This window comes from Maylandia zebra, linkage group LG18 (genome assembly GCF_041146795.1).
Source record: "Maylandia zebra isolate NMK-2024a linkage group LG18, Mzebra_GT3a, whole genome shotgun sequence".
NCBI classification, from domain to species: domain Eukaryota; kingdom Metazoa; phylum Chordata; class Actinopteri; order Cichliformes; family Cichlidae; genus Maylandia; species Maylandia zebra.
Genome location: NC_135184.1, coordinates 18,627,049 through 18,641,360, shown reverse-complemented (window position 1 = coordinate 18,641,360; position 14,312 = coordinate 18,627,049). Strand labels below are relative to the sequence as shown.

At 40.9% G+C, this 14,312-nt stretch overlaps 1 protein-coding gene across 1 annotated transcript; it reads left to right on the top strand.

Annotated features, from left to right (window-relative positions):
• The first annotated feature begins 1,180 nt into the window (after positions 1-1,180).
• tmem275a (transmembrane protein 275a) lies at positions 1,181-4,814 on the top strand. Its single transcript, XM_004542698.4, has 2 exons — positions 1,181-1,777; positions 2,543-4,814. Exon 2 carries the CDS (start codon positions 2,581-2,583, stop codon positions 3,199-3,201), a length of 621 nt encoding a protein of 206 aa, XP_004542755.1. The 5' UTR covers positions 1,181-1,777; positions 2,543-2,580; the 3' UTR covers positions 3,202-4,814.
• Positions 4,815-14,312: the final 9,498 nt, after the last annotated feature.

Genomic DNA, 14,312 nt, shown 5'->3' with positions numbered 1-14,312 from the left:
AAAATTATGACAGTCATTAAGCGATGATGGGTTTTGGATATTATTCAATTCCCCTGCATGTGATTTCCATGAGTAGCACACACACAAATAAATGAATGCACATACACACACGTGGCAACATCCATGGCGTGCACACAGTGACCTGCGACCCACCCACCCCCTCCGCAGTGAAACGTAATACATTGATATTCAGGACAGCACCGGCAGAAAGCGCAACAAAAAAAGTGTAACGTGCTGTGAGGCTGAATAATGCCGAGCTGTGTTCATGAGCTGTGCACAACAGGAGCCCCGAGGAGTCTGCGGTGCAGCTTGATTGTCAAACCTCAAATCACAACACCACAATCCCCCTGTGTCTGGGAGTTAGACAGTGGAGGAGCACGTAATGAACTGCATATACAAATATAGTCCATATTTTACAAGATAAGTAAATAACCTGGGTGGCAACAAGAAGGTTTAAACCCTTTTAAAACATTTAAAGGACTGTTTTGTTACTAACACACTTTTGCGGTCATGTATAGATTCAGTAGCTGCAAACTAGCTGACTTACTGCAAAGGTCGTGACCCTTTTGAGTTTTGATGACTCATCTTTTACCACAGCAAGCCAAAAGTTGGTCTAATAATAGCTATCCTCGATTTATTACCAGTTAATTTAGCTGATAGCCAACAATGTAGACACTGGATCATTATCATCATCATGAGCTACATGATCAAAAAAAGATCAAAATGAATAAACAAGTAAATATTTTAATAGAAAATATTCATATAAATAATATACAATAACAAATAGTCACGTAAAGAAATACAATATTTTTGCCTATTAAATTATAATATAAAATAATAGATAAACAAATAAATAAATATTTTAATAGAAAAATATTCTTATTGAATTATAGTAAAATAATAAATAGCTACATAAAATAATACAAAATGAATGAATATAATATTTTTTCTATTTTTCTATTAAATTATAATATTAAATTCTATTCTATTAAATTATAATATTAAATAAATAAATATTTTAACAGAAAAATATTCATATTGAATTATATTATAAAATAATACACAGCATAAATAAATAATAATTTTAGATAAAACATTTTTATATTCGAGAGAGCTGTGGAATAAATTAAAATCCTTTGCCTTTTTCAAGAATCAGCAACATTGCGGTGTGGGCTGAAGGCAGAGAGCAACAGCTTTCACCTTCATCACTCCCTCCTCCACTTGCACACTCGCTCGCGCACACAGGGGTGGCTCGGGAACGAGCTTCGCATCCAGCGGTCCGGCGACGGAGGGAATATGCTCAGTTCAGATATGAATGAATGAAAATATGACAGCTTCACACAGACAGAGATGTCTGGAACACCATTTCCGGTTCGGGCTGACCTGTCAGGTGTTACGTGCTGCTCGGTCCACATCTGGAGCAGCAGCGCGCGGTGTGTCTGCTCCTAAGAAATGCCATTTCACCTAAGTGATCTTCTGCCTGTTTCTTCTTCTTCTTTTTTTCCACTCTCGGATTTTATCTTGTCGGTCGCCTTGAATCGTGTGTGCGCGTGTATGTGTGTCTGTGCGTGTTTGCTTGAGCCAGTGATTGAAGGGCTTTCATGACTTGTGCCCTCAGGACTGTGAAGCCACGAGAACAGGATGAAAATCGTTCGTTTGGTGCTGATTCGCCCTTTCAGCGTCTCAGTTATTTCGCCCCTTAATTAGAAGACCGGTAACCGCGGTGAAAATCTGCTGATCAAACAATGGAAAGACCTTCAGTGCATCAACCTAAAGGGTGAGTGTCTCGCCCCTTCTTTCATGGTTTAATTTTTGCAGAAATGCAACATCAGTGGAAGTAAAGGCGCATTTAAACGCCTCTCAAGCAAAACCCGTTTTATAAACGTGCCAACTGCGATATATCACACATTTACAGACACATATTTACAAAAATATATTTTTCACACATCCCCTCTGCTTAGGTCTCCTGTCTGCTCTTGAATGGGTGCATGCTGGAATGAAAGGGCTCATTTGATTGCAACTAAACACTCACAGCCTTTCCTCTAGTGGCTTGGGTGGCATGAATGAAGCAGCTGCACGGTGACTGTACACAGTTTAAGAGAAAATAAATAGAGATGCCATCTTAAAGACATGTTATTAAGTACCACTGAGGATTTTTCTTAATGGGCTCATGCTTCCCTTTTTTTTTACGGAGCTTATTTTAGGCCATCTAGAGTGAATTGCCCGTCCATGCGCCTGTTGTACAGGTGCTGTTTAGATCCTTTTTTGTTTTTTTAAACAGTGTAATTGATTTAGGAAGATTTCAGTGGCCAGCTGTCTTCACATGTTATGCAGGTGTCACCAATAGATGACCACTACCTGAGTGCTGCTCACTCAACTTTTTACAATCTGTTCTCATGTCTGTATTCTGTAGGTGTAGCAGCGCAATGAGGTGACAGATCAAAGCTCACTGATTGACAGAGCTTTTCTACATGTGCACACCAGTGCCATTGTAATGACTTAAAAAAGCTTATTTTCCTTTATTTTGTGTATCTACAAAAAGATAGAAGATAGAAAGCCAGAGAGCCTGGAGGGGAAACCATGGTCATCGCTGATAGAAACACCGGCACCCCTGTGCCTAAAAAGGAGCCCCAGAAGAAAAGGAAGTCTCGCCCTCATGGCCTGCCCTCTCCGGCACTCTGCTGTGCTTGTGGCCTATGCATCATGCTGGCTGGACTCAACATCACCCTGGTGGGAGCATTCGCCTTCAGCACACTGATGCCTTCTGCCAACCCCCCAATCATCATCGGACCTATCCTGCTGCTGGTGGCCTTTTCCTTTTTCGGAGCGTGTTGCGTGTGCAGTCGACTCCCGCCTCCACACAGCTCACGAAGGTCCAAGGTTGGGGGCAGAGGGGCTGGCTTGATGGGACACGGCGGGCAGGCTGGCGGGGCAGCGTTTGAAATAGAGACCAGCGAGCACACGCTGCAGGACACTACAGCTGTGCAGCTGAGCCCCACATCCTCCCCTGCATCATCCCAGGCATCCAGCTCAGAAAAAGAGGCTCCTGATGCTGATGCAGCCCTGCCGGGACCTTGCAAGCTCTTCACCATGGAGACAAACGGCCCGTCTTGTGTTTCTGCCACCGCAGTCTACTCAACCTCCGCAGCAGCAGGAGGGGAGGTGAAGCTCAACCTACCACGTGAAGAAGTGGTCATCTAGCAGGGCAGAAACTCTTAGTCTATGCTAGTAGTGTAAATATCCTTCTGGGCAGAGGGGCTGCTGGGTGTGATTGTATTCTCTAGTTTACGTACTGCCATATTTCTAGTTGTGAAAAGGTGTCAAAAGTTACACTTTTATTTATTCATTTATTTACTTTCTTGCCGTGCCAACTGGTAAATAGCATGCAAGTATTTGTGGATCAAAGGTTTCGGAATTCAAATTCCTACCTCTCTCGTGTCGTTTTCTTACAGGTCTTTGTTTTTAACGTGGGGCATTATGAACTGATTTCATGAAGAAGTCAAAGAGTCTGAAACCTTAAACACTCTTTTTCACTCTTGTTCTGATTAATGGAAACCTCAACTCTCAGCAGTGACTTTAGAGGGCTAACTAACAAAAAAGACTAAACATCTGATTATTTATTTCTTCTGAAAACTTTACACGTGAAAGGTCAGTAGCTAAACTGGATGGAAACGCATTTAATGACATTTGGCATTTTGTGTGCCATGCTCAGTGCTCAGCTTGTTTTGGGGGTGTAAGCTATTATAGGTCATACATGTGCCAAAGCAATATTCCCTTGAAATGCAAAGGGATTGCACCACACAATAGCCAACTGCAATGTATACAGGTGTAACTATATACAGTGTCGTTCGAAGTCATTATTTCTGTAGTTTGATGTAACGAATACCATCATCAATGCTGTGAATATTATGTTTCTCTCTTTTCATCTGGCGGTTTATAACATGTTAAACTTTTAATCGAAGGCAACCCCATCAGTTTAAGGTCATGTTGATCAGAGCTTTACTCGGTAGTTCCTAATGCAGTCGGAGCAAGGATTTCTTTCTCCTCTTACTCAGCGTGCATTTCATTACTTTTTTAGAGTGCTATAAGAGCATCTTTTCTAAATGTGAACAAAGGAATTTCACAGGAGATGTTTTCCTCCTATGGACCTAACATTGACAGCACTGGAAAGCCAAGAAGTTTAGATATTCCAATTATATAAAATGCATCTGTTCCCCGTCACTGTGATGGCTTCATGTCAGTTTAAATCTGCCTAGTAGACATTCAACCCCTGATTTCCTTTGAAAGGAAAAGTTGCCTTAGACTGAGATATCAGGATCAAACTAATGAGGGCTATAAAAAAGTGCACAACAGCAGTTTTCTGCGGAAAGCCTTTGTTTGGCTCCAGATTTCTATTCAGCATTGATAAGAAAGACTCAGTGATTTTGTGTTTTTTTGTGTTATAAATGCATGCAGGATGTGCTCAGAAGTCTGTATGAGGTAGCAGTTGCATACATACAGACAAACAGACACTGTTTGACATTTTTAAAAAAAAGCCAGTTGGTGTTCCTTCAGAGTTCGCCTCTGATGCTAAATTAGAGTGTCAAGCTTAATTTTGCATGCTCAGAAAATGGGTTACGGGAATGCAAACACCCTGATGTGAATGATTAATGTTGTCTGTGTGTTTTAAATTGTGTAGCACCTATAGAAAATGTGAAACAAAAAAACACATGTAAAGGATAGAATATTTTTGTCAAGACTCTAATTTAAAGGACCCTAACCCAATGTGATTTCTTTAAAAGGCATAAATAAAAAGGCTCTTTCTGTAAAAAATACTTTTCAAGTTTATATTTCTTGTGTAGTCTTCTTCCACTAAAAATGACCTGCATTACTGTTAATATAGTAATTATAACAATTGGTTTTTTTTTTTTTAAGTTTATGGCACATTTGAAAATAGAGGTGAGTGTCCACCCCAGTTTCCTTGCTTGTTTTATTTTTCCCAGCAGCAGTGCAAAGCCTGAAGACACCCAAATTACACTGGTAAAGAACAGGGGGTCAAATCTGCAAGCTTTTGCGTTATTTACCTTTTTTTGTGGTTAAATTCTGTCAGTTGACTAATTGATTGAATAACTGAGTGTTTCAGTCAGGCAGCTTGGCTGAAAATCTGCTGTGAAGAACCAGAAATGTTGCATCTACCCGAACACATTAGATCAAGATGGCCTTGAGTGAAGAACTCCATATGAGGTCCATCTGGCTCTTCTGCTAAGTGTTTGCGTATGCGCTCAAAGCTGCTACCACTGGAGGTCGCTACAACCACATGTGTGCGTTTCAGTGAGGTTACGGAAAAGCGGCTGTCATTTTACAACAAGCCAAGAGATGTCAGTCGCTCATAACAAGCCTCTCCTGTGGAAATCACACTAACCAGTCTTATAGTGGGTTATATTTAAGTGAATTTGAATCCACATAAAAATTACTGGCATTCAAAGATCAGTAGAGGAAGCTGTCACAAATGTCTGCAGTCTCCATCATATTCCTAGAAAGAGTATGAAATGACAAGAAACTGTTTTTGGCAATCTCACCTGATAATCACCTCTAATCAGGGTAGCAGACCATCGCTTGCCCCCACTCCCGTTTTGTACATACAGGATGATCAAGGCACAAATCTGGGGTGCTCTACTTTCCGTGGAAGCTCACAGATGACAAAATAGACCCAGGATGTTTTCCTCAGACTCCAAAAGCGACTCAATACCTCTGCTAAATTCCTGATACAGTGAGTCTTGGGTTGTCAGCACCACTAATGAAACCCTAAAGAGATTTTGAGGCATTAGTATGTAGCAAAAATAAAAAAAATCTCATTATACTTTGGTTTTCTAATAAATGCATTTCGAATGATGCACCGACACATACGTTTACAGTGACAGTGAAGTAAAGTGCTGGAAAGAGTTTGAAGCAGCAGAGACTTGGTTGAGGCTGGTCACAGTTACTGGATGAACCAGACGAGGACTTCGGCCAAGACGTCGTGTCAGTCATGCATCGACTGCGTATAATGGGATTCTGTGATTAAACCTGCGGCAGAACAGTTGGTATATTGCAAAAACATGAAAACCACTCCAGGTTTATGTTGTCCCAAACATTTCCCTCGGACCTCTGTCAAACATGTTCCCAGCATCTTCTGCCTCTTGGCCTGGAGTGAAGAGACTTGTATAACACGTTAAACCTTTATCCACCTGAAGGCTGGAAGATTTACCACCTTTTGAAGGTGAATGGGTTTGTGGCAAAGCTGCAGGCTGAGTAGAAATATTCACATTTTTATGGCCTGTGGGGGCAAAGTTCAGGAATGGGACGGTCACGTTAACTGCACTAGTTCAGCTTACATGCCATGAAAAAAACAAATGGATATCGCCCTTTGACCCTTGAAGTCACCTGTGTCCACACAGACTGCTTTTAAAGTCATTTTTATAGTGATTAAAGCCGTGATTTCCTCAACATAGTCAATGTCCACTGTAATATGGGGAGGCTATAAAAAGTGGATCATTTTCGTTTGGGGTTTTCATCACCAGCCAGATAGTGGTTTTACAGCTCCACAGTACAAGAAGGAAGTCTTCCTTATTGCTGAAATCAAGATATAATTCTTGGACAGATTTTGCATCAGTGCTTCGTACCAGATTAGGGGTAATGATAAACACCCTTAGCAGACACACCGCCTTCAGCCTGTGACCTGGATTTCTTTCTTCTTCTTTTTTTCCATCCTGCATGTGTACCTTGTGACTGCTGACTTTTGCTTTATCAGAATAAAGCAGTATGTCTAAAGTCTGTCAGAAAGCTGAAGTGAAAGAACATTCATAGAAGCAGAGGCACACAGTAAACAAGTGGTAGTAAATGTTGACACATTGTGAAACATTGCTTTGTTTCCACTGTGATAAACTGTGAGAACACATCCATTGCCAGCTGCTTTCTTTCAGTTCCGCTGTGTGTTGGTATGTCAAATATTAAGCGTGCACAGTAAAAATGTAACTGTTTCCCCTCACAAACATCAACCAGACCAATACTGATTGTTAGTGATGCTAAAACGAGGCAGGACTGCTGAGCATACACAGCTGACCTCAGACGAAGCCTTCGTCTTCTTCCTCATCATGACAAGATGTGGCACAGCGACAAAACAGCTTTTGCACACACTCGTGCTCACACCTGCAAAACACAAGCGTCCCATCCGCTCCAAACCGGAGCGTGGCGGATCCTGATGCACTGCTCGTGCGCTCCCGCGTGGATGTGCTTGTGCATGGGAAGGCTCTCAGTTGAATGAGTCGGCAGAGGAGAGGGAAAGGAGGGTGTAATCAAGCTGAAAAGATTAGGGGAAGACGAGCTGCTGAGGATCTATGAGAACAGACATCGGTTATATAACCCTAACCCAGTTCGCTCCGCTTCCAAAAGACAGACAGGGAGGGAGGAGAGGGAAGATGGAGGAGCTGGGTGAACCCTTGTGTTTAGACTAAAATGAACCAGGAGGGTGGTTATTTTCATAAGGATGAAAATGCATGTTGAATTCTTATTATTCTCCATGTCAATAATGATATCACAGACTGCTCTTTCAGAATATAAAGCAATCAGGTTTAATGCAGGAGAAAATGATGACTTTTGCTGCTGGCCACCTTCAAAGGTTCAGTTAGTCCACTTGAGAAAATACTTCAGGCCTTGTGCAACCTTGCAAGTCAAGTGTTTACTGAAGATTGTGCACTGAGTACCTTTCAGCATGTGATTTAACGTGAAAACATATCAAAGTTGACTTTATTCTCGGTGCTGATAGGATAAGGTTGTTTTGGTTCTCCAAGTGCGTTGTATGGGCGGGCCTCGTGACTGCCTGGCTGTTTCAGTTGGTCTCCAACAGGAATAGTCCGAGGGCGACACGGAGAAGAAAGCGCCTCACAGATCAGGGGGCAAAGATACAGCAGATTTTCATCAAAACTGACGAGGGTCCTAATAGTAATGCCGCAGTGTTCTGCATACCAATGACCCTGACAATGGCTCCATTGCTGTTCTTAACTCCTCCATTCACCCCTCAGTAAATGGCAGCATATTCAAGTGGCCGGGGCTGTTACATAACCTGGCTTTTCACAAATCTACGTGGGCCCTGGCAAAAAGGAAACGTACACAGTAGTAGGAGCACGGCGCAGTACTGGGAAGAAGAACAAAACAAAGCACAGCAACTCTAGTGACGAGCAGAACGCGCGTGAAAAGCATCAGTGCAGAAGCAGTCAAATCAATCATTCTCTCCTATATCCAGCCATTAACAAAGCCAATCAATGCTGCTTTCACTTGCTTCAGTAATGCTTGGCTGCTATGGTAAAATGGTAAATGGTCTGTATTTGTATAGCGCTTTACTTGGTCCTAAGGACCCCAAAGCGCTTTACACTATACACAATCATCCACCCATTCACACACTCACTGTCCAAGGTATGCACACAGCTTGGACAGTGTCTCTTTACCTCCGGTATGGGTCTTTGAACTGTTCTGTGAATGTTATCCTTTAGCCTGCGATCGACTGTTTAACCAAGCAGATCAATAGACAAACTGAAAATAGAACAGTGCTGTGTGTGCATGCTGATATTTAAGGCTGATTACTCTGCAAATATTCAACTCATGGGTCATGCAAGTCAAAATAACACACTGTGGTGATATTCACGTGCTGTCTAGAGCTCTGCGAGCACTGCACCCCCGGTGTCACGTGAGAATACAGTCTGTATTTAAGGATTATGTTTAATGAGACAGCTAACATGCTCTGGTTACAGAACAGAATGGGCCAAGTGAATACTGTATTGGGATGTCCTGGGGTGCAAAAAAAATGGCTGGTAAACAACATGTGGTACCGCTTGTTTCCAGCAGAGGCCCCTCTTTTTAAAAGAAATGCAGACGATGAAAAACACCACTCTCCCCAGCAGACTGCTTTAGACCGGTTTCTCTGCTCTACATTTGAGTGTCACTGTCAAACTCCAGAAATCAACATTAGACTGATGTCAGCTTATTTTTTCAGTGTTTGCCACATCTTATTGTTTTATACGCAGCAGTTAAGGTTGCATAAAAGGGAACTGCCCTCATGGCTTTCTGCAGTACAGGCAATCTTCTGGCCTTAGAGTCAGTGCAAACTGCTACTTGTACATTGATCGCAGCATGTTGTTAGGTCTGTTTTGTGGCTTTGTAATGCTTTGTTAATGAGGGTCATTTCACCGGAGAAAGGATGAGAGGTATTTTTCTGATTACCTGTGCAATGTCTACTGTGCCACTTAATTATATATTGCATGAAATAATGATGACATGATTAGTGAGAGGACACTTTTTGTTTGGGGGAGGGGGGGGGGGAATCATCCTTGTTTAAATTATAAATTAGAGTCATGTTTTGGGTATCAGATATTCTCTTGATCATCTGTAAATAAATACTGACAAGCTGATCTTTGGAGCACATGGCACAGTACTGACCAACAACCACCACCTCAGCGAGTCAAAGACACTTTCCTGAAGGAACAAAAGGCCTGATTTAGTAGCTTGCTGGTATATGTAGACACTGGCCACCTGTGGAGGAGTTGAAGCCATTTTCAGTGAGCGTCCGGCAGGCTGGTTTTTCTTGCAGAGAATCCGTTTGCCATGGCAGCGGCTATCGGCACACACGGCACTGTGGGGGTGGCCGATCTGTGTCAGCACTCATTAACATCCACCGCCTTAATGGAAGCCTCTTCCAGGACTCCTTTAGAAAGAAATAAAAGAGAGATGCTTTACACTTTAATGACTTTCCCACAGTGGCTCTCCAAAACAACAGCTTCCCTTAAATTGCTGGGCACTGGCTGGAGGAGAGTCCACACTGCTCAACAGAGAAAAAAAAATACAGAGTCCACTGTCTGTCCACTCTGCAAAGCCAGCCAAAAGGAGGGAATAATCAGATCTTTATCTGGTATGAGGCCTACAGGGGACAGCCTCAGTATTGTCCCTACTGCCCTCCCTCCATTCGGTTGTTCCTCTGGATCTATCACAAGATCTTGTTGAGATACCCTCACAACCCAGACTAAGGTTTGTGCATCTACTTGTTCCAACCAAGCAGCTGGTGGCCGGCCACTTTAAAGCAAATATTTGAGGCATCAGTGTGTTCTCAGTTTTAATTTAATTACAGTCTTTTACCAGGTACTTGGCCTCATTTGGATCTTTACTTGGCAAGTTTGTAAAAGTAAATATGATTTACGTGGCTTCCTTTGCTCACGCGACCACTCTGTCCTTCCAAAAAATGCTGTTCTGTTTTATTGGAACTGACTGTTGACAAAGCAACTGATTACCAAGAGCGTGATACTGATAGTATAACACTGCGAACAGACTATGAATATTGACTGTAAGTGGGAACGGTAAACTAATGTCAACCATAGTTACTTCAACAGAATTCACATGTCAGCTTCACAAGATCACAGTTGTTTTCAAAGCCAGTTACGTAGCCACTGAGATGTGTGAAGTTATGCAGTCTTGGTTCATTTCTCCAGGGACTTAATGAAAATAGCATAAACAGGTATTTTTAAACTATTAAAACATGAGTCTGTTGACAGCGATTATGCTGATCTCGTCACATATTTCCCATAATTATGCAAAACCCTCCTGACACTCTGAAACACTGATATATTAGTACGAATACTGCATGCCCAGTTCCTACACTGCTGAGAAAAGATGTGGTTCATATTGTAACTAAGTGGCTGATAGAAATGTACATTACATTTTTTTCATCCATAAATGAGATGTTTTTGCTCTGAAATTAAAACTATAGAAGTTATAAGGTGTTATAGATGCATGAAAGTTAAAAAAACAGGCCATGTTACCCCATGGTTAGGTGGTTGCTAAGCAATGTGAAGCGATCAGTATGTGTCATGCATAATTCAGCGTTTGCTAATATAAATAAAATGCTACTGTCATGAAATCAAACACAATATGATGCTTTTATAAGGTGATACAAGTGGATAAATCCAAAGAATGTGTCCTTTTAGCTCACTGCTAGTTAGTTGTATAACATCTCAACATCTGATATAGACAAGAACCCTGCAGAGGCCTAAGATGTACCTAAGATTCCAACTTTGGGAGTTCAACCCCTTATCATTATTATCATTGTAATAAAAAGTCAGTAAGATTAGTCACTGGCTGATTAAAAGGACAGAGAGTAAGTGGTTGGAGAAAGAGAGGTTTTTCTGCTTCTGTTAAACTGTTTTACTTCTCGTTTGTTCATTCCCATAGTTACACTGTTGATGATTCAGCTTCAAAATCCACATGGTCATTTTTGTGTGGTCATAACTGACGCATGGGCTAAAGTTTAACAAGTTAACAATGTTAATTTTAGGCATGACTTTGAGTGGATAGTTTCTGTCTTTCAGTTGTGTGCCCTATCTAAAGCATGTCAGCAAGCAAAGCCCTGTTAAAGTGGATTACAGCTAGTGATGGCATGTATAATAAAACATAATCTCCTCCCCTCCCCCCATAGCTGTAACTCCTTGGTCAGCTTGTGGTGTGTATCTGTGTGCACTACAATCTATTACATATGTGCTCTCTGCAAGCTTTCTTTTAAAACAAGGGGAGTCACAGAACATGCAGGGCACTGCAGTGAAACAACCTACAGCTACAAAGCAACCTTACATCTGCCACATCATTAAGTAAGCTGCTGGTGAGTCACCTTTAAATCTGTCATCTAAAACAACCTATGATGGACAGCTGACGTGTCCAGGACATTGCAGGACAAGACATCTAACGCATACTGAAAAGAAGTCCAGCTCCAGCCTTGAACTTAGAGACGAAAAAGAAATAAGACAGAATGACAATGATAAACAACAACATGCTGAGAACGGATCAAGTTCAGGTTCAAACGTGGGTAAGAGGAAAGCAGCTGGTCCATTAATGGACTGATGCGATAATGAGAAGCAGGTGTGGATTATTAGAAAACTGGAACAGGTGATAAGATAAATGTGTCAGGTGACCATGCACCTGGTGGACAGGTGCTCAATGGCAGTGACTATGAAAGACCTTATAGCAGATATTTTGAGGCATTTATCGAGGGAAGCACAGGTGTCACTAATCACGTTAACAATGACTGTTCAATTCAGGTAATTCAATGAAGCCTTGTCATTGAGCCACAATGAAAACACAGAAACATGAATGCTGCATACCCTAATTAAATAGCCATTATTTACACCTGTTTGTCCTGATTAAACAATTCAAAAGATCTGCTCTAAAAGGCTGTTACACATTGAACACTTTGTGAATAAAACAACATTAAATTAAGAATTTTCTGGATGCAAACATAACGTGAAAAATATATTTACACCGAATGTGTTGCGTTTATGCAGCAAATTCATCCTGAAAAACTGTGGGGGAAAAATGAAGTCAACATTAAGCCATGAGGTGCTGGTCGCCATGTTTCTAAACAAGAAAAGGGAGATATGGATATTCTGGGTTCGGCGAGTTGTAGCAGTATCACAACCACACATACATATTTCGGGGTCAGTTTGAGCTCTTTTTGTCATTTTAGAGAGCCAACTGACGTGCAGCAGCGTGTAGCTGCGTGTCTGAGGTTAAATAAGATTGTTTTTATTATCATATGTACAATTCCAGTTAAGCTTTTTGAGTTATTAGTGCGCTTGTTGCCAAATGCAGTGATCTGATTGGTCAGCTCCCTTTATCTGAATGCGAAAAATCGAGTTTGGTTGAAAAAAAAAATTGTCCAGTGAAATTATGTGGCCATTGTGAACAGCTGCATTAAAAATTGGCAAATCTGAAAAATATTTTTAATGCACGAAATAAGATTAAGCACGTCCTATAAAAGCCTTGAGACAGAAATCATTATATAACGGTAATCACCAGTATCTTAGCAAATACAACATAATGTTTATTTCGTAGATTATCATCCCTTTTTGAGTTAAAATAGATGATAAAGAAGAATATGAATTACTGTGAGACTTACAAGTTGCTAGTCAACGAGATTACAGGGGTCATAAATTGTAACCTGAAATTGTTGGTCCAGTCTGGTGCAACTTGCCTGTTTCATTAAGCCGCACATGCTAGGATTTGGTGTCCTCCTTCATCATCAAGGTTTTCCTCACTAATGTGCTAAAGAACTTACAAAAACTCCTCTACACACATGCTGGCTAAGATGACTAGTAAATGGAAAATTATCTTGTAGAAGAAAAATAACACACGCATTGTTTACTTGCTAATATTGCAAAGTTGCTGGCTTTTCAGCTTACCCAGATTCAGACCTCATCAACAGGACTCAGACACACCTTAAAAACAATGCAAACTACAGATTTCAGAGGAAGTGGAGTTAAGCTTGCTTTCAGAGACAAAAGGCAACTGTGACAAAAAGATGGCAGCAATTAAAAGAATGGACACAAAACCATGAGAAGCTTAATGACAATTCTGTTGGACATACAAGGAAAGAGATTGCTTTAACTAGAGTTCTTTTAATTGATAACTATTTTTAGTTTTCTTTGGACAAGCACTGCCTGCACTGATTGCCCTCATATGCTACTGGTTTATGAGTACAATATCTGCCCAAGATAATAACATAGTCACCGTGAGCATATTAGTAGTTAATATTAGACTCTAGCTAAAATCATTGGCTGCCAAAATTCTCAGTTACCAAATGTTTTTTACCCGAATATATTAAGTTTTGTATCCAGACACAATTAGAGCGACTGCTTTGCTAATGTTTTGCTCACACTGGTTGTTTTGTTAGTGCAGAGTTATGAATCTTAAAAGGAAGCACAAATTGGAACGACACTTTTTTTTTGCATAGATTTTAATACCACAATCACAATGGAGCACAAATAACATGAAGTAGAAGGAGAAATGACCTTGATAGTTAATATGTTCAAACCTGAACAGCAGGCAGTGAAATCAATGCTGTCCCTGTTCTAATTTGCTTTCAGTGCAAGATAGTGGTAGATAGTCACGTAAAACAAACAAACAAAGCAACTTCCCTCTCTCTTCCGATTACCTGTGATTCACAAGCACGTGTATAATATGCGGGAATGAAGGGATGAAGAAATCCCATGAAATTAGAAACCAGTCACTATAAGGTGTCCAAACAATGAACCAAAAAAACCCAAAAAACTACTGTCATCAGAGTTCAAACCCAGCACTCCACTTTTTTTCTGTCTTCATGAATTTATCTTCCTTGATGCCTCATATTTAATTTTGTGTCTGTATCTCATATCCTCATAGCACTTTATTTTATTGTTGATTTATTCTGTTTGCACATTGTGCAAGGAAACAACATTCTGATCTTGCATTTGTCCTGCACATATTTCAGAACTGAAAAAAAC

Excerpts from the sequence above, each read along its gene's own strand:
- tmem275a (XM_004542698.4), top strand. The coding sequence starts at position 2,581 with ATGGTCATCGCTGATAGAAACACCGGCACCCCTGTGCCTAAAAAGGAG.